Here is a 20,917-nt window from a genome sequence, read left to right on the forward strand (position 1 = left end):
AACAATTCGTTACAACGAACGAATATGCAGAATTTTTCTCGAAGAAAGATGAGTAACATCTGTTGATTAGAGTTTGATGGGAAACATTACTTGTTTTGTTATCCTTTGTTGCATGTTAATTAAAAATGTAGTATTTTCATAAAATATTCATTGTCCTATCCCGTAAGTAGGAGAAAGGTAATAAAAAAAAAATGAACGAACGATCGTGAACCGAATTCATAAAATTGATCAAAATTTTGTTGTAGACCAAACAAGAGGTTAATTTATTCGTAAAACATAAATATTTCAAATGAAAATAACAATATCTATAATATACTATAGATATAGATATAGATAGAGTTTTTATAGGGTATAATAAACTTTCTTATTACAAGTCAACAAATAAAATTAGTAAATATACAATGGATTTCTTTGATTCATGCTTTGAACATGATTTACAGTTAACTTTTTCTTTCATCATTTTTAAATAACAATACCTAAACAAATTCTAGAGTTTGAATTTTTATTTCTAATTAATTAACTATGTACATTATGTCTAATGCATTATTAACCATGAAACTAATCATGGTATACTGGGTTCTTGCGGTGCATAGCATGATTTACGTCGTCAGCCCACGTCATAATCATGTAAGTCATAAGGAAAACTGTAACGAAATGAAGTGTTTAAATTTATGTACGAATTACCATTAAAAGTATCACAAGTGTTATTATATAATACAATTCTCTTAATGCATATTCACTATTTTTATAAAATAGATTAAAGAAAACTATTGATACATTGTACCAGTATTTAGTAAAATCACTTACAAGGTGTAGATCGAAGTATGCTCCAATTGAAACGACGTGCCAGATTAGGTATACCTTCTGAGAAAAATCCCTTGAATGCTTTTTGTTCATGTTGACTAATGCGAAAGTATGTGACACCACTGATTTTGGCAAGATTTCCAAAGTCTTTATGACCCATATTGATTAGACTCTGTATAAGAACATAACCAAATAGTAACATCTACTTGTTAATGTAATTACAGTTTTGACAATCATCTATATAAGAAAATTGAATTCATTTTGTTTAAATAAATAATAAATATTTAGATATAATCACATGAATATTATAAAACTTACGTAATACTTTACGTACTCGATGACACCGAAGGAAGAGATCGTCGCAAAATATTCCCAAGGGACTGAAGTGTATTCGTCAGCAGGGACGAATCAACTATGAAATTAATGGAGCTTTAACTTTAACTTTCTAAGTAGAAAGACTTATTTGTTCAAAATTCAAAATTAATAGCTCTTAATATTAATGATTGCATTAATAATACAAATTTTGCTATAAAGCATTTCAAAGAAGTAAGAATCCCTTTGATGTAATTAACCTCAAGCCTTGATTAGTTTAGATACACCCCTCTCAATGCCTTCATTGCAACGCCATCTATCTCACAGAGAGTGATAAATTTAAGTGATGTAATTTAGATGTAGTTTTATTAATAATTACTGTACAAAGTGGCAATCGTGACATTTTGTATTAAAAATACATACGCTATTCTATAAATTCTATTCTATAAATTTTTATTCTGATTCTATAGAATCGATTTTGAAATAAAATTTGAGTACCATGTGTTGCAAATCTAATGTAACTACGATGGATCAAATCACAAATTATTTCAGAATTAACGTTAATATTCAGAATAGACATGGTTTGTTACATAATTTTCATTAAAAACTCCTGTAAGCGAACAACAAAATTGATTATATAATAAGGAAAAAAGCTAACCAGTCATAGGGAATTTTCGTGTTTATTTATCGTTTACAATCGATGAAACTTCAGCGCCTGATGCGCAGTTCTCTTTCGAATTCGAGCACATTTTTTACAGCGCTCGTATTGTTAATTGTTTATTTTATGCAGTAAACAATATTTTTAACCTGCGCTCGTATATGCGTTTAATTAGTTAGTTAGTTAGTTGTTTATTTTCTTCAGACTTTTACAAGTTTGGTGTGTGTCTGGAAGATGGCGTTTGAGGTAAAATTCCCTCCTCTTGCCCAATGAAAATCTATAGTCGTTTTATGGGTGCATACCTCTCCCCTCATCTTCTAACACTTATGTTTGATACAAATTAGCTGCACATTTTCTTATTTCTATCACAGGCGCTTGTTTGGTTTATACAAATATGCGTTTAGCAGTAATAACTTCTAAATTTCAATTCATAAACATTTAAAATGTTATTTTATTTGTAATGTAATAAAACAGTAGGATATGAAGATGAAGATGAAGTCAGATCACTAACATTATACATTATACATTATTTTCCAAAAAAAAAAAAGGGTAACGTGCACGAATCGCTATGTATTGTTGTATGGGCGTTTAGGAATATTTCAATTTATTTAGTTATTTGGGAAAATTAAACAAACACGTCTTGCTTCGAACATTTATGTTTAGTGAATGCCAATTGAATATAATAATTTTAACAGTAAAATGTTATTTTTTGTTTCTAAAACAAAATTTACAACCAATCAAATCAATCATTTGTTTTAAGAGTGAGTGATTTACATCTCAGCAATGCTTTTACATAACAACGATCTTGTGCATTACTTCAGTTACACCACTGTACAATATTGAATTTTGGCGCGTTACTTAATTTAATTGAATTCCGCCGAGGGGAGCCACCAGGACACATAACAATATCGACATAATCCCTGGTGCAAGGTGGCGCCACCCTCGCGTTACAGTCAAGTGAACACAAGGGGCACAAGGGGTCGAGGGGGAGGTATACGAAGCAAGGAATAAGACAGTTGCTCGTGTGCGAGGCTCCGCGTGATATCGTCGATGTTGGTGCGCCGTGTGTTTCGTGGTTAACGCGTAACGTTGTCAATCGCTTTCCATCCGATACACAAATGCAGCTCGTGATGACGATTCACCTAAGCACACTGCCGAATAAATATTCGCAGCCAGAGGCTGAGTAACGGTTGCTGGAGCTGGCGCGAGGTCCTCACCCGCGTTAGGTGCGTGTGCTGGGGCCACCTATCCGCGCGTCCAAGCTGTGTTAGACACTCGAGTCATGGTATCGAGGTTCGACACGAACTTCGGTTACGAGGATTTTTTCGGGACTTATCACTGCACCCAAGACATGGCTTGCGATCGTGGTGATTCGGACTTCGAGTTCATTATACCGCCAGAGGCGCCGGTCTTCGAACCGAGTATCGAGGAGTTTCACGACCCCCTTGGCTACATTGCAAAAATACGACCGATCGCGGAGAAGTCTGGTATTTGTAAGATCAAACCGCCGCCTGTGAGTAAATCCTTCCATCGCGAGATTACATCAATCATTTTCTTCTCTGTCCAACCCGCTTTCTCTTTCCTTTCCCTTTAACGAGAGAAGGACGCCGCACATCGATCCTCCTATTCTTCGACTGGCCCGTTTTAAACGGAACCACAGGAATCGACGAATTTGTGTGTTTTATTTTTTTTCTTCTTCTTCTTTCGTTGAACGTTGTTCGGGCATGCACGCACCGACCCCGTTTACATCCTATGACGCTTCCGTACGGACATCACAGCCGTGACATCACGAAATAAACGAGTTCCTACGTAATACGTGCATTCGAATGAAAATTAAATCCGATGCGCGACGACTATTTTCACCGTGAACACCATATTTCACGATATCAATATCGTTTGCTCGCCTTTTGCCTCGTATCGGCGTTGAAACAGCTCGGGTCTGGTAAGAGTCCATAGCGTTTCCGTCGACACGAGACGAATGATAATACGGTAAAAAGGGAAGAAAAGGCTTCGATGCCCGTGTTGTCAGGGCATTTTCGCTTTTGCGAGATACATAGATCGGAATCGCGTCCATGTTCGTTAATGCGTTCTTATCTTTTTCACCGGGAAGTTATACCTGGCGTCGTGTGGGATTCACGGAAAGTATTAAAAAAAAAAAAAAAAAAAAAAAATATGGGAAAACGAGTAGTTAGGTACTCGTCACATTGCGACATTAATATCGTTATAGCTAGAAGGTACGCTATGTAAAATGGCCGAGACAATCGAAACAATGTCACCTTAGCAAAATGTCTCGAAATTGTTGTGGAAATACGAAACGATGACGAGATGGCATCGATAGAGAAAATGCTGAAAAAAATTATCGTCGTTCCGTGGTCAACGATCCTCCTCGTTCTGATATCGTGGTAACAAAAATATGGGAATCGTTTGATGTTTTCCCAGAAGTTTCTATTTCGTCTCAGAGCACGTACACCATCGTGCGAGGCTTCGTATAGGTGAATGTTGTTAATTTTTGGGAGTGTCATATGGGAAATGTTGCGAGTATAGCCGTGTTTAATGTTTTTTACGCTGATGAACAAAACTCACGTTGCTCTTTATGCTTGAATTATCTTCGTGTAATATTCAATCTCGTCGAATTTTTTTAGAAACAATTTTTGCTCCCGAAGTAATCTCGTCTCGTCATCCATATTTCATGCATTGTTCGTTTAATTTGTATCACTATTAGAACCGATTTGTGCCACCATTTTGTTTCTACACGCTTGGAAAAAGGTTTTACAACGTACGTCTTTGCAAATGTAGTTTCATTTAGGTAATTATGGAGAAGAAGCTACGTGGTGAATTTAAAAATAATCCTGGGATGAATCGAATCCCGCAAGACTTCTGTAAACCGTCACGTAGAATGGTTAACGGGAAAATTGATTTTCTTCAAAATATAATATACGATTGAGCTATATTTAGACCTTGCCTCTAAATTAAATCGCACATATTTCAGATCGTTGTTTTAGAGGTGGTGCAAATTGTTCGAAGAGGTTGTGACATGCCATGCATGTAATTTGTGATTTTATTTCGAATCTTTTAACAATCTTAATTACATAAAGTAAAAAGTAACGATTAGTATTTCTAAATTTGTTACGATTTCGACCAATCAATTCACGACATTTGAGATTATTTTATTAACACACTTATCACAACGTGTTATTTTTACACATTGAAAACATATCTGTGTAAATGTCAAGCTATTACAAACAAGTATTCGTTAATCCAAATTGTAAACTTCCGCGATTTATTCTTCGTTATCTGAATCGTTGAAACCTGTTGTCGTGAATTCTGTACTTTTTACAGTTGAATAATGTTTCGAAGTCGTAGAATCTTCTTGTAAAAAAGAATTGCGTTTGTATGAGTTTAACAGTGTAGAATATACCAACAACGTTGCTTCTTCTCTGCGAATTATTTTCTTAGGTCATGTAGAACTGATTTCGGTCAAGAGCGTTGTTGTTAATTTTAATTGACAAGTTGATCTATGTTCTTATATGTCCAATAGTCCAATCCAAGTGTAGATATTTGTTTGTCAATTACTCGTGAGCCCTTGAGAAAATTTGTATTTTGTAACGGGATGACGCCATTACGGAAATAACTATGGCCACGACATTAAATGGGCGTCGTATATGGAGAAAATCTTGGCGATGTTTCGTTTATTTTGTTCGTAGATGTTGATATACATCGTACGATAATATTTTGATGTCTCGTTGCTTGATGTGATCGAGTAGAAAATGTCTAATTCTAAATAGGATTCGATGGAAGAAATTCATTGTTCTGATTAAAAATGAGCCGTGCCCTTAAAAAAATTTGACTGACAACCATTGCAACGGTTGTTGCGTCATGATATATAGATGAGGCTACGAAGGCACTTATTGATTATTTAGACACCTGTATTTATGGGTTACTGGCTTCGTCAATGAATTTTCAATATGTATTAAACGATAACAGAATATATGTAATTCCTCTGTATTCCTTTTCCGTGTTATTCTGGGTCGTCATCGACAGAAATTTGTAACGATGTTTTTATAAATTTATCTGTATTATAGGCATAAATCCTCATTTTATTAAACTAATTGACTCATCTGAAGACCTGTAAGTATTGTTGCATAGGTGTACGAATTTGAAAGTTGTGTAGTAAACAACGCAATACGCTTTCTTTTTTATGCGTAGACGATGAATGAAAATTCGTCTTATTTGGTATCCTTAATTAATCTCAATTTTTAGGGATACAAGCTGCATAATTACATATACTTCTAAACAACCGATCAATGTATTAAATACGTGATTTTCTTATAATAAATTTATCCCGTTACGTAATCGCGAGGCTAATGAAAATTGTTAACGAAATTATTTTAAACTTTATATCCAGTAAATAGCAAAATCCTATGAGTAAAAATAGTCCCAAATCTTACAAAGCTTCTAGTAATAACTTCATGTAATAATAATGTAATGGTATAATGTTAGTGATCTGACTTCATCTTCATCTTCATATCCTACTGTTTTATTACATTACGAATAAAATAACATTTTAAATGTTTATGAATTGAAATTTAGAAGTTATTACTGCTTTCTTGCAGAATTGGCAGCCACCATTTGCTGTTGATGTTGATAAATTCAAATTTGTTCCACGAATCCAAAGATTAAATGAATTGGAGGCAAAAACAAGGATAAAACTTAATTTTTTAGACCAGATTGCAAAATTCTGGGAGCTTCAAGGTTCTTCTTTAAAAATCCCACTTGTAGAACGCAAAGCTCTTGATCTATATTCTTTGCACAAAATTGTCACAGATGAAGGTTTGTTTCTGCTATTTAACTGTGAAGGTCATTAGTTAGAATTCACATTGTGAACTTAATGTATTAATATTAAGCATAATAATTCCAGGTGGAATTGAAACAGTAACAAGGGAAAGAAGGTGGGCAAAAATTGCAAATAAACTAGGTTATCCATCTGGTCGTAGCGTAGGAAGTATACTAAAGAATCACTATGAACGAATTTTATATCCATTTGATGTCTTTAAGCAGGGAAAAACTTTGACAGACATTGTAAGTTATTTTTTCTTTGTATCTTCTAAAATCTATAGTAATCCATATATTTAATATACATTGAATTGTACAGAAAATTGAACCAGATTCCAATGTGAATGAGAAAAAGGACAGAGATTACAAACCACATGGAATCATCTCACGACAGCAAATTAAACCTCCAGCTGAAAAATTTTCACGGCGGTCAAAGAGATTCAGTGGTCAAGAAGAGAAACCGGAAATATCTGTTAAACAAGAAGATTGCAAGGAGGAATGTGATTCTGATAATGATTGCAAAGATGGATTCAGAAGTAAGAATGGTGATGACAATAGCAAAGAACTTAAGAAGTTACAATTCTATGGACCTGGTCCAAAGATGGCTGGATTTAATACCAAAGAGGGAAAGAAATCTAATAAGACCAGAGGTTTGAAACTAACTTATGAATTTGATCCGGTGAGTATAACTTGTGTATTGATTTTTTATGATTAGTATGTGTAAATATTTTCTCTAAAATTGTATATCTTATTATACAGTTGGCAAAATATATTTGTCACAATTGTGGAAGAGGTGATAACGAAGAAAACATGCTTCTATGTGATGGATGTGATGACAGTTATCACACTTTCTGTCTCATGCCACCACTGACAGAAATACCAAAAGGAGATTGGCGGTGTCCAAAATGTGTGGCTGAAGAAGTTTCTAAGCCAATGGAAGCATTTGGATTCGAGCAAGCTCAAAGAGAGTATACTCTTCAACAATTTGGAGAAATGGCTGATCAATTTAAGAGCGATTACTTCAACATGCCTGTACATGTATGTTACTTTCTTTTTCTTATGTTTTCTAATAGAATATGTATAAGATCGATTAAATCACATAAATTTGAAATTATTTTGCTGTAGATGGTGCCAACATCCTTGGTAGAAAAAGAATTTTGGCGAATAGTTTCCTCTATCGATGAAGATGTAACAGTTGAGTATGGAGCAGATTTACACACAATGGATCATGGATCTGGATTTCCAACAAAGACGAGCGTTAATCTGTTTACGTGTGATCAAGAATACGCGGAATCTTCGTGGAATTTAAATAATCTACCAGTTCTACGGAGTAGCGTACTAGGTCACATTAACGCTGACATTAGTGGTATGAAAGTTCCATGGATGTATGTTGGCATGTGTTTTGCCACATTCTGTTGGCATAACGAGGATCATTGGAGCTATTCGATTAATTACCTACATTGGGGAGAGCCAAAAACTTGGTATGGTGTACCTGGCTCTCAAGCAGAACGTTTTGAACACTCAATGAAATCGGCTGCACCAGAACTGTTTCATAGTCAGCCAGATTTGCTCCATCAATTGGTCACTATCATGAATCCCAACATTTTAACAAACGAAGGTAACGTAAAATTAATCATAAGATCTATATAATAAAGTACTAATGTCGTTTGTATTTCTTTTTCAGGTGTTCCAGTATTTAGAACTGACCAACACGCAGGAGAATTTGTTGTGACATTTCCAAGAGCGTATCACGCGGGATTCAATCAGGGATACAATTTCGCCGAAGCTGTGAATTTCGCACCTGCCGATTGGGTATGTTGTAACCTTAAATTTGTATTGCTGATTTTAATATCGTATATTTTATGAATTCTATTGTGTGTTTAACAGCTTAGAGTTGGTCGGGAATGCATTTCGCATTACTCGAATTTAAGACGATTTTGTGTATTTTCTCACGATGAATTGGTGTGTAAAATGTCATTGGATCCAGATTCACTGGACATAGGAATTGCGACTGCAACTTACCATGACATGCTGCAGATGGTAGACGACGAGAAGAAGTTACGAAAAAATCTGTTGGAATGGGTAAGTTGCATTTATGTGAATATTATGATTGTTTTAGTGAAATGGCTGATTCTATATACAGGCTAAACTTTTTCATTCTCCCAAGTACTTTAGTCAACTATTACGCATGAAACATTTTTTTTATATTTTTGTATAATATAAAATTTGTATTTAAGAGGAAATCATAATTTGAGAGAAAGATATTAGCTTATGTGAGCCCTGTAACTATCGTTTATTTGTTTCCTTATTTTTGGCCGCTCTCCAAAGGTTACAAGGTTTCATCGAAATCAGATTGAGGGGAGAGGATGCACTTCGCGGATGTACCTTGTTAATAGTAACTTATCTATAGACCACGTGTACTATAATACTTTTTTACTCGGGATTTCATCCTCTTTTGAATAGTGAAATTAGAAGTTATCCTTGACGTCTCAGTAAAAAAGCGAGGCAACGAGAAAGCGATGAAATAATAGAATCCCTCGCAAATTTATTTTATGTGTTTCTTTGACATCGTTATTTATTATAGATGAAATACCTGATACAAAAAATACATTCGAAAAAATATATAGTATTCTGATCCAATATATTATCACATAAATGATTCATTATTTTAAATATTACACTTTTTGTCTGATCGATATGTTTTGAAAAATTAATTGAATTTAAAGAGCGTAATGTGTATTAGACATTCAAATTTTGCCTCCAACATTAGCCAGTCACACAGGACGGGTTATAATTCTAAATGCACAGACCAATGTATTTAGGTCAAACAGTATAGTGAATGCTAAAGCATTCCCTCACCGACTCAAGTATGTGGTCATGCACACATTGTCGAATGTACCGGCACGCATATATTCGTAGCATCGACGTAACCAGCATCTTTGGCACCCGTGTGCTGAAAATTTATTTCGAGATCCTTTTATATGAAAGTTAATACTTCCCTATCTATCCTATATGTATTAAGCAAAAAAGACAGCATTATTTTTAATTTTTAAAGAAGAATAATCAATAAAACTTGTAGAACAGTATTTATTAGATTGAAGAAAAGTTTCGTACGTAAAATATTTCTGACAAGTCGATCGTGGGGTTTTTCTATATTCAAAATTGGAGCTCCTCGGATTAGGGAACCCCTCGCGTGGTTTGCACACGACTAGTTACGTCACTGACTCGTAGCCATGCGGGCACACGCGGTAAAAGACGTGTGTGTGCGTCTGATATTGCCAACCATTGGTCATTGCAGTAGAGCTCCACCATCCACGTTATATTCCTCATTAATGCCTCCATATATTTCGTTATATTTGGTTAGCTTGTGTCCGTTGTCGCTAAAATAGTTTTCGTGTGATCGTTGTTTAGTTATCGACCTTGACGAGCTGATGCCTATTTGGTGTGTCTCTGATCTTGATTATGTAACTTTTATTGGCGAATAGAGGTTATGTTTTTAAAGCCTTGCCATGATGCTAAACAGTCAGTACGTTTCTTCTGTCGATTCAACGTATTTTTTAACATTTCCGGCGATTTGATCAACGAGTGTTCGCGATATTCTTAAATGATTCGTGTACTCGCAAAATCTTTGATCATATCGACGTCAATTTGTGTACAGATGGGTACATGTGTTTCGTTAATAGATAGTCTCATTCTGATTCCATGTTTCTTTTAAAATGTGAGAACAGTTAAACGGTTCCACGAATGATTTTTGTGTTGAAAATCGTGTTTTTTAGGGCGTAACGGAAGCGGAACGCGAAGCATTTGAACTATTACCAGATGATGAGAGACAGTGTGAGGCGTGCAAAACAACTTGTTTCTTAAGTGCGGTTACATGTTCATGCCAGAGTTCTCAGTTAGTTTGCCTGAGACATTTTACTGACCTTTGTGATTGCCCACCGGATAAGCACACATTACGTTACCGGTATACTTTAGACGAGTTACCGATTATGTTACAAAAGTTAAAATTAAAAGCCGAGTCATTCGACTCATGGGTGGCCAAAGTAAAAGAAGCAATGGACCCCGATAAGAAGAGTAATAAAATTGAGTTGAACGAGCTGAAGGAGCTCTTGAATGAAGCAGAAAATAAAAAGTTTCCTGAAAGTGAACTGTTAACAGCCTTAACTACTGCTGTGCAAGATGCAGAAAAATGTGCTAGTGTTGCACAACAACTGTTAAATAATAAGCAGCGTACCAGGTATGATTAGTTTTTAGTTACTAAGGTAATATATGTATTATATAAATAATCTGATGTGAGGATTTTTTAATTCAGAACCAGACAATCGGTTGAAACTAAATATAAACTTACGGTAGAAGAATTAACCCTTTTCTATAAAGAAATTACTAATCTGTGCTGTGAACTTAAAGAATCTGATGGTGTTAAATTTATACTCGATCAAGTGTTACAATTTCAAAGAGAAGCAGAGGAGTTAGATGCTAAGGAAGATAATTGTGATATTGAACAACTAGAAAAGTGTATTGACTTTGGAGATTCTATATGTATTGAGTTACCTCAACTTATTCGTTTGAAACAAGTAAGTAGATATAAATTAAACACATTTTTAATAATAATATATCACTGTTCTGTAGTGCAATTCAGTATTTATTTGTTGTAGAGATTAACGCAAATTCAATGGCTGGAGGAAGTAAAATCTATTCAAGAAGATCCAAAATCTATACATCGCGATGATTTAGCAAAATTGATTGAAAAAGGTATGGCGATACCGCCTCATTTAAGTATAGAAAATACACTTTCCGAACTACAAGCATTAATGATCGGAATCGACAAGTGGGAAGAGAAAGCAAAGTTGTATCTTCACACGAAAAGCAGACAAACTATATCGTCGTTAGAAGAATTTATTCGCGAAGCTGATGAGGTAGATGCATACTTACCCAGCTTAGATATTCTCCAAGATACATTGAATAAAGCAAAAAATTGGACGAAAATGGTAGAGGAAGTACAAGCGAGAGAGAATTTTCCTTACTATGATACATTAGATGATCTTATAAAAAAAGGCAGAAGTATCCCATTGCACTTGGATGCTCTTCCAATTTTAGAGTCCACTCTTTCACAAGCGAAAGCTTGGAAGGAAAGGACGGCAAGAACATTCCTAAGGAAAAACTCACATTATACTTTAATGGAGGCTTTATCCCCCCGAATCGGAGTTGGTATACAAGCGCTGAAGGCTAAGAAGAATAAGAGTGAAGAGTCTGTTGGACCTGTCTTTGTCTGTGATACAAAATTGGATGATTCCAATGATTCGGCTACCGTCGTGGCTGCGTTTAAATTAGCCGAACAACGCGAAATGGAAGCGATGAGAAATTTAAGAGAAAGAAATTTAATGAAAACCGAGGTGGAAGACTCTAGGTATTGCGTCTGTCGTCGACCAAGATTCGGGCTTATGCTTCAATGCGAGCTTTGTAAAGATTGGTTCCATTGTAAGTATAATACTCATAACTTGCATTTAAATATAAATGTAAAAATGTAGGTTAAACGTAATAATTCATTTTAGCAAATTGTGTACCCTTACCAAAAACGTCATACAAAGGAAAATTACCGATATCAAGGGAGATTAAATTTTTATGTCCCTGTTGTTTACGTTCGAGGCGGCCACGATTGGAAACAATTTTGGCGCTTTTAGTGAGTCTTCAAAAAATTCCAATTCGTTTGCCCGAGGGTGAGGCATTGCAATGTTTAACGGAACGTGCAATGAATTGGCAGGTGTGTCACGTATCAGAAATTGAAGATTAATAAATTATGCGTTATATGCTTTCTATGTGTAACACGATTTGTATTCAATGGTATTTTTAATAGGATCGAGCTCGACAAGCGTTGGCTACAGACGAAATTTCATCGGCACTAGCAAAATTGTCCGTTCTGACACAAAAATTAGTAGAAGCAGCAGCAAGGGAGAAAACAGAAAAGATAATCAGCAGCGAGTTGAAGAAGGCGGCGAATAATCCTGAACTTCATCAAAGAGTGCAGGCAATCACGCCACTTAGCGGTGTACACTCGGATGATAGCGCACTTAGTACCGCGGTAAGTGTCAATAGCTCTAATTAAATTTGTGTAAAAATGCGTTATACATGGTTAAATATATACGATGTATTTCAGGATGACGACGATGACGTTGTTACCATCGACGACGACGAGCCAAGTTGCAGTACGTTCAATAGTAACGAACACGCATACTCTTATAGTAAGATTTCTCCGTTAAAAAAAAAAACGGCGTTTGACTATAAGAATTAAATATCTATAAAATTTATAAATATGTATTTTTTTTCTAGTATCTAAAGTTCAGCGCAGGTCTCAATCAAGTGATTCCACCGAAGCTGCAGTTATGCTCTCGCAGTCTGCAAGGTTACGCTTAGAAGAATTAATGATGGAAGGTGATCTGTTGGAAGTCGCGCTTGACGAAACGCAACACATATGGCGCATATTAAGTCACACTAACAATCCTAGTACTGTTCGCAAATACGCGTCGTACGAAGAAGTACAAACTAATTTAAACCAGGACGCGAAAGATGTAAAAAAGAGGGGAAGAAAAAGGAAGTCCGAAGAGTTCGAATTACTCAAAAAACTCGGGCGGCAAAAAATGGAAGAAAAAAATTTAACCAAACGTAAGGGGTTACAGAAAGAGAAAAAATCGACCAGTAGTTCCCCGTTGCCTATTAAGCGCGGACCTCGAAAGGTATTTATATTTTGAAATACAATCTGCCTCGAATTAAAACTTACAAAATTACTCGTTTTAAGGTTATGTAATACAGTTACAATTTTGTTGACAAGAAAATTGTGCGTATCGAGTAATTGAAATTGTGAGGAAGTTTGAATTCGAGACATTTTTTAATTAAAAATCAATAGATTAAATACAGTTCATTGAACATCGGTTAGCTCGATTTCAGTTAATTTTGTATTCCAGATGAAACGTAAGGAAGGGGACGAGGTGCCAAAGAAGAGGGGCGGTAATCGAAAGAAAACTAAACAAGACACTTCCGACGAAGAAGACGATTGCGCGGCCGTTAATTGTTTACGACCCAGCGGTAAGGAAGCTGTTTGTTACACAAACATTTCAACATTATTGTTATTATGATATTCTATATACTTTTATTTGAATGTAGGTAGGGAAGTCGATTGGGTTCAGTGCGATGGTGGCTGCGAAGGTTGGTTTCACATGCACTGTGTCGGTTTGGATCGTACAGAAATCGCAGAAGAAGATGATTACATATGTAGTAATTGCAAAGACGCAGAACAAAACTCGACGGTATGTTTACATTAGTAGACTCAAACATGTTATCGCTGCTAATTATAGAACGGATAATTTTATTTATATTTGTTTCATTTGTGTAAGAGAAAGGTTTGTTGGCTTTGTCGTTTTATTATTACCATTGTTTTCTTTTCATTCGTAGACTGTGCAGTCAGTAGAATTTTATTTATTCGGTGCTTACCATTTATTTGCGCGCTAGTGTTTTTATTACATTTATAGTTTTAGAGCAATATTTTTTTATGTTATCCATGCTGTAGTCGAGAGCGCCAGACCCGCTAGCCGAATCGTTAGGCCTGGATGCACTTCTTTCCCTTTCTCAATCCCAGGGATACCAGGGCACAGATAGCGAAGCAGATATCCAGGAAACGACATCCTTCGTCAGGACTTACTAGCCCATTTCATTCTGTTAGCTCCGTACAAGGCTAGGATGCTCACCGATTTCAAATTATTTGGACTGCGAATTTACAGTCTGACATTTAATGTTACCTATCACTTTTACCCCAGTCCGTTGGTACTGCAGGTCATCGTGTGTTGCGGGTGGTATGTCGGAGATAAAGTATTATATTACAGTCAAATTACAATCTTGACGACTAACGAACATTATTTTTCTACTTTGATTTGATGCGTTTTATAGAACAGCAAGTTTTTCGTATGTATCACATTGCATTGTATTTTATTTTTTTGAGATAAGAGATGTTTATCCTTGCCAGGACGTGGACATATTGTTCAATAAGTAATACATTCGTTCGTATTTGCGGTAAATTATTTTCATTGCATTACATTTTAACACGGTCGGACTACCCGAACTGGTTAATGTTAATTTATAACATTAAATCCTGCTTATTTTTACATTTGCATTAAATGTCATTGATTCTAAATTAAAGATGAACTTCTAACAAATAAATCTTTTACCATGAGTCATACTACGTGGATATCGCGGATGAACCGTGATGTGCTTCGTGATTTATACGCGAAGTTTGAGGAAGTCAATACATTGCATCTGTTGTCTCTCGTCTGTCGCTGCCAATGTCGATGAAAAAGAAAACTCATGTTCCGCGAGACCAACGACTGTCAACTAACAATGGTATGCGTTAACACTATTTATAATGCGATCTGTAGCGTGAGTGTGGTGCCCTTGATATGAGTGAAGGGTGGAAGGATGCAGATGAGTCCTGAGCATTGTTTGACCTAACGATTTGGAACGATATGTAATAAAAATGAAATTAGCGACGGCGAAATGTGCGCGTTAACGAAAGGTAAAAGGAGAGTCGTCTCAGAATACTTCTACTCTGAAGAAGATTCCGTCGGTTTTTGTATCAGTTTTTAATTGTAATGGTGCAAAGTAGAACAGAAGTCCACTTTGTTCCATGTAGTATGTACAGATAGACTGAGAGATGTGTGTATTAAGATATAGATATTATACGTACATGTAAGAAAATTAGATCGAAACATATAAGTAGATATAAGTTACAGTTTGTATAAAGAAAAGAAATTGACACGCAGATACATAGCATATCTAAATCTGCCTTCCTGATATAGTTAATTGAAATTTATCGGATTTTGGACCAGAGTGTACAACTTACAATTGGTGCGAGTTGCGAGTCATTTATTTTTCATTTCATTTCTTTTTTATTTCTTGCCACGGACGTTTACGGTATTGTTAATTTGGGTTGAGATCCCTCGAAGGGCCTAATTAAAGCACATAACCTTTTACAGAGTAAATGTTACTCGAAATGTTAACGTATGATTTTTATGATTGCAACCAAATGAAAGTAATGTTTGTCGTATTTTTCTTGGTGTGACTTGTGTTACTATTTTAATATTCAAATTTGGCAAGCGAATTAATCATACTTGACATCGCAATTTTGTGAATATTTTGATTCTGTCGTTTTACGAATTCAACGTTTCTTCAACTTAAGTTTTCGGAGTTGTCACAGGTCAGGTACATAATTAAATTTTACCGAACCATTTTTAACGTCTACACGGTTTAACGCACTTGGCATAGTGTAACTGAAGCATACTTATTACATTGTACATTAAAGTATTATAAAAAGATCGCTAAATATAAAAGTTACAGAGATACTTACGCTGACGATAAGATATATTCCGTAATAAACGATTTTATAAATGTTATAAGCATTACAAATATGGATCTCATTCTCTGTGAACAGAACTAAAAACAAAAAAAGGGGTATGTCATCGTTTATCATTCATGTAAAGTATAGAATTTGTGTATTCGCTGTTGACTCTGGTACAAAACCATGCTTCGTATGGTAGCTGATAACGATTTTCTAGTTACTTTTTAATGTGATTGTTGAGCTAAGATTTTTTTTTTTTAATAAAAAGCCATTCGTTTTACTATCTCGTGCAAATGTGTTATGTGCGTGTCTCTGTCTACTTGTGTAGTTCTTTGCACGGTGTGCGAAGTACATTGTGTAAAAAAAAAAAAAGAAACTTTTATCCTAGATCAATTGGCGAAACGACGCGTCAGTGGCGCGCGAAACTTTGTATAATTACTTGTTAAAGAAAAACAAATGTCGTTCGTTGAGTTTCCATGCAGACTTAAAACTCTATGAATGCGTGTTATGTGTGGAACGACGCGCGATGCACAGTGTGTTTTAAACGCTCGTATATATCCGGAACATACAACGCGTAATAATCGGTGTTGACACTGCAAATGAATTCTGTTAACAAACATCTCTATGTTCCATTGTTAGGCGTAGTTTAAGACGGTTACGACGGATTGTTCCAGCAATCGGTTAACAGGATTCATTTTGAACTAATCCGATGTATAGCGATAGTGGTAGATCGTCTACCACAGTGTGTGTCTAGATCAGTATGTTAAGCGTTACGTTTAAAACAGACTGTAGGTCAAAGATTCGATGAGACATTATGTGTACACACATATATTTTTGTACAGATACGTAAGAATTCGATGATCTGTTCGATTATCGCTTCTGGATATACGCGGGAGCACAGTGAATTTCTAACGATAGTGTTTTTGCGACTCGGTTAGACGAAGTATGAATTTCATTTGTTTCTATTCATAATAAAAATATATGTATGTATACGCATACACGTGCATATATTGGTTACACATATATATATTTTATACAAGGTACTTAGAATCATTTTTCTATTAAGCGACACAAAATGTAATAAAATAAGCACATTAGAAATTCATGAGTTACACTATCATTAAAAATGCATTGTGATTGAATAGCTCGGGATGATTGGTACTGCGTGATTACTCACACAACTGTTGCTATATGCAGGATGGACATACTGGAATATTGTACTTTACCATAAAACACTTGTGTACTATGTTGAATACTGATGACTTGGTATATTGATTCAGTATACATAAAGGCAAGTGCCTACACGTTCCCAAGAAGTTGTATACTAATCATCGTACGAAAGAAATTCATCTTTTGTTAGCCTTCCCCCTCGATGACAAGCACAAAACGGTCTAGTATTAATTTTTCTTTTCCTTGCAATTAAACGTTTACGTAATATGCACTTCTAGCCGATAAAGCAGTTAACTGGATCTGAACGAATAGTGTATTATCGAAGTAAAAGTATTATATTTCGACCAAATCGTCTTTTGTGAATTAATGTTGTAACTAGTTGCTATGAATACTTGTAGCAAATTTTGATTTCCGAGCGTAGCTAATTCTATTTTTTTTTTTTTTAAATGCCATTTCATTTTCATTGTCACGCATATTAAAGGGAAAGTTATCGTTTATTTTTTTTTTTTTTTAAATAGAAAAGAATTTCATTTGAAACTCCTAATTTGTGATACGATTACAAATTGTTTACTGGTGATAAGAAGTTATTTATTTTCACGTCGGTGAATATTTCATCTATTTTATTTTTCGTATCGTAGAATTGTGCATATATGTTTTTTGTTTGTGTTTAAATAAGAAAATTATGAAATTTAATGCAAAATTAACGGTCAGGCGAAGACTTTGACAATGGCCTAATTTTGTTTGATGTATATACGTATGATGATTACTTACAAGTAAATGAATCATTCATTTTCATCGAAATGATTTAGTCAGAAGGCGTTACTTAACTTCCAGTGCACAGTTACTAATCACCATAACTATTCAGCGCCAATCGTTTCTTCACGCTTTATTTCTTCCTATTTCTGTACAAGTTACAGAAAAATACACGTGGAAGGGTTTACTATAAATTCGACGTGTTTTATTTATTTTTTTTTGTTTTTTTTTTTTTTGTTACGTCAATCTTCGCCTCGCAAGAAAGCCCCATAAATTCCACCAAAAATGTGTATAGTCGTTAGAGAAACATTATCGAAGATTTCGTATTTTTACATTTTCATTTGTTCGTGTTTTTGTTGTTTATTTTTCATTTGAATCTTCTCGAAGTTGATTCGTTGACGAGAAAACCGTTTTGTTGATGGGTGCGATACAACCATCGTTTTTTCCTATACGACGCATGGATATATTAGTTTATTTCCTTTATACGCGAATCATTGTAGACAAACGAATATTTATGAACAGTAAATGTAACTTAAGGCTAAGTAGCGTTAAAGTAGTCCTTTATTTGTAAGATTATATCACTTTGATTTCCGATAAAATATATTAAATGTATATGTGTACATGTACATTCAATACTGCGAACCGTTTGCAATGTTTTTCTTCACTAACCTTGTTTACTTTTGTCGTAAACGTTTCTTCATCGAACACGTGACCATTCCCAAAGTCAGATCAAAATATTTTCCATCCGACTTCGGAATCCTTGGAATGCCTTCTCTGGGACAACCCACAGAGGAAAACAGATCACTAATACGTTTCAGAATTTTATTTGGGATGAATTCAATGTAGAATTAGAAACTAGAATTCGTAATCACCTTTGTTTATATTTGAAACGTGTAATTTATCCTAAAGCATATTTTCTCTATCGTCATTGTAGGAATTTCTAAATTGTCAAGTAATTCTGTTCGAAAGATGTAGGATCAAAGATATTACATAAATAGAAGAGTCATAGGAGACTCTGTAAGTGTAGATAGTAAGATGTTAAGAAAGAGAGAACAAGTCGAAAAAGTATCCCTGTTTCTAAGTTTTTGTGCGCATTAGAATTTCGAGACTTGGTAGATGTTATAGGAATCAAGGGATATCAAAGAGATCATTGAAATTACATTTCTCCTCGCTTCCCTCAGGGGCTCTAGCTATGGTTTTTTTAACTGTAGCTACAGTACGGGCTTAGCGATCCCGAAGTACCCGAGCTGGGGGCCGGTGGGTCCCAAAAAATCTCCCTAATAAAATTGCCAGAGAGTTATGAAATGAGTAGCAACGTAAAGCAAGAATTAAATGAATTTAAAGAATGACCAAATGTAAGACGGGTACATCAGGTGTTATAGTTAAGTTATACGACCTCGTGTGCTGATAAATAAAACTCACTTACTCAATTCGTATTCTCTCCTACCAAAGTTTCTTAATACAACTGCGCATGTATTAATTAGAGAAGGATAAGCGTGCACTCAATCTTTTTTCTCTTACCAATATTGTTACACTTCCGCGACTGCCTTGCCTACTCTATCTATCTACTCTATCTAATATACAGGGTGTCCCAAAAATGTTGTAACACCTTGAAAGAGGTGGTTCGGGAAGTGATTTGAAACAACTTTTTCCTTCGCGAAAATATTGTCCGAGGCTTCGTTGGGGAGACATTAACGTAAAACATTGACCAATCAGAGTGCGCGTATACCGTTGGAGCGCTCGCAGTAGGCGTGGCTACGCGCTAAGCGGCCGCACTCATACGCTACCGCGGCAGCTCCAACAGTATCCACGCGCTCTGATTGGTCAGTGTTTTCCGTTAATATCTCCTCAACGAAGCCTCGGACAACATTTTTGCTAAGGAAAAAGTTGTTTCAAATCACCTCCCGAACCACCTCTTTCAAGGTGTTACAACATTTTTGGGACATCCTGTATAATCTCTTCGCGTAGGACAGATTTTTTTTTTCAACGTAACGAACGAACGGGGACAGACTTTATAGGCCGGTGGAGGGAAATGTCGGGAGAAATCCCCCCAGAAACGGAGGACTTGTGACAAGTCGATCGTTGCCCATCTCCCGTGATGTAACATTATTTAAAAAGGGGTCGATGCCCGTAGAAGCGTATTCATGTGACCGGTGGGAGAGATAGAATGTCAATAAAGAGCGGCGGAACATGAAAGTTGGGGGAGACGTGAATTTCTCATATATATGACGTACAACGGGAAGTTGGGTGGGCTGGGTGGGAAAGATTTTCGTGATTTTGTGTAGGACAGGGCTTTGAGCGAAAGTAATATTTCAGGCGTTAGAAAAAGAATGGGACGCAGAAGTGATTTTTATCTCGATATCAGGCTTAAAGCAACGGATCTTATATTTGATACGCGAGGATTTATCTTGTGAAGCTTCTCATTTCGATAACAAAAGTAGATTTAATTTTATTGTAATCCAGATGTAGCCCTCTAACGTCGAATCGAAGAGTTACAGATCTGAAGCGTTATTGAAACTGTAGAATTTGCCTTTGATTATCTCTTTTTATTAGGAACATTTCTGGCAAAGACATCTGGTAGAGATGACTGATAATAGAAGTCGCTTTGTATCGTAACAATTCGGTATATCGATAGTACACGATGAAATTGCGTGTATTAGTATAACCCATTCGACCTCCAGCGACGCATTTTAATATCGAATGGAAACAGACGTACGTCGGTACACGCGAATGAGTCAACCAGAATTTATTCTTCCCGATGTATAAGTACCGTGTTGACAAAAAATGATTCACCATCGAATGATTTCGTTGTGTGGTTCCGTGAAGATGAACGCTCTTGACTCACAGGGTGTCGTTCACGTCTTCCTTTCGTGTAAACAGTGGCGTTGTAACCTGTAAGCTTATGGGTAAAAAGTCATCTGTCTAGGGTCTCCAGCAGGGTCGTACCTATGTATTTGTTGCCCTACTCCCAATTTTTCTTTTATTATATTATTATATTACTTATA

The 20,917-nt window shown here is 35.6% G+C and overlaps 2 protein-coding genes across 4 annotated transcripts; one reads left to right on the forward strand and one right to left on the reverse strand.

Annotated features, from left to right (window-relative positions):
- Positions 1–527: 527 nt before the first annotated feature.
- Positions 528–1,291, reverse strand: LOC128887956 (cytochrome b-c1 complex subunit 8). Its single transcript, XM_054144487.1, has 3 exons — positions 1,130–1,291; positions 808–976; positions 528–644 (listed from the first exon to the last, which is right to left on the reverse strand). Exons 2-3 carry the CDS (start codon positions 962–964, stop codon positions 559–561), a joined length of 243 nt encoding a protein of 80 aa, XP_054000462.1. The 5' UTR covers positions 965–976; positions 1,130–1,291; the 3' UTR covers positions 528–558.
- A 743-nt stretch (positions 1,292–2,034) lies between these two features.
- On the forward strand, positions 2,035–18,554 carry LOC128887926 (lysine-specific demethylase lid). 3 transcript variants are annotated; one of them, XM_054144427.1, is made up of 18 exons: positions 2,035–3,287; positions 6,388–6,604; positions 6,693–6,853; positions 6,927–7,286; positions 7,367–7,645; positions 7,733–8,225; positions 8,292–8,419; positions 8,495–8,689; positions 10,384–10,844; positions 10,920–11,181; positions 11,263–12,085; positions 12,160–12,368; positions 12,462–12,686; positions 12,762–12,846; positions 12,935–13,338; positions 13,567–13,687; positions 13,766–13,908; positions 14,238–18,554. In XM_054144427.1, the coding sequence occupies exons 1-18, from the start codon at positions 3,057–3,059 to the stop codon at positions 14,301–14,303; spliced, it is 4,863 nt and encodes a 1,620-aa protein (XP_054000402.1). In that variant the 5' UTR covers positions 2,035–3,056; the 3' UTR covers positions 14,304–18,554. The 3 variants fall into 3 exon arrangements, with proteins under 3 accessions (XP_054000402.1, XP_054000401.1, XP_054000400.1); XM_054144426.1 differs by having other exon boundaries at positions 2,036–3,287; positions 12,762–12,810; positions 14,169–18,554; XM_054144425.1 differs by having other exon boundaries at positions 2,041–3,287; positions 14,169–18,554.
- Positions 18,555–20,917: the final 2,363 nt, after the last annotated feature.

The sequence above is a fragment of the Hylaeus anthracinus genome, unplaced genomic scaffold (assembly GCF_026225885.1).
Source record: "Hylaeus anthracinus isolate JK02 unplaced genomic scaffold, UHH_iyHylAnth1.0_haploid 11989, whole genome shotgun sequence".
NCBI classification, from domain to species: domain Eukaryota; kingdom Metazoa; phylum Arthropoda; class Insecta; order Hymenoptera; family Colletidae; genus Hylaeus; species Hylaeus anthracinus.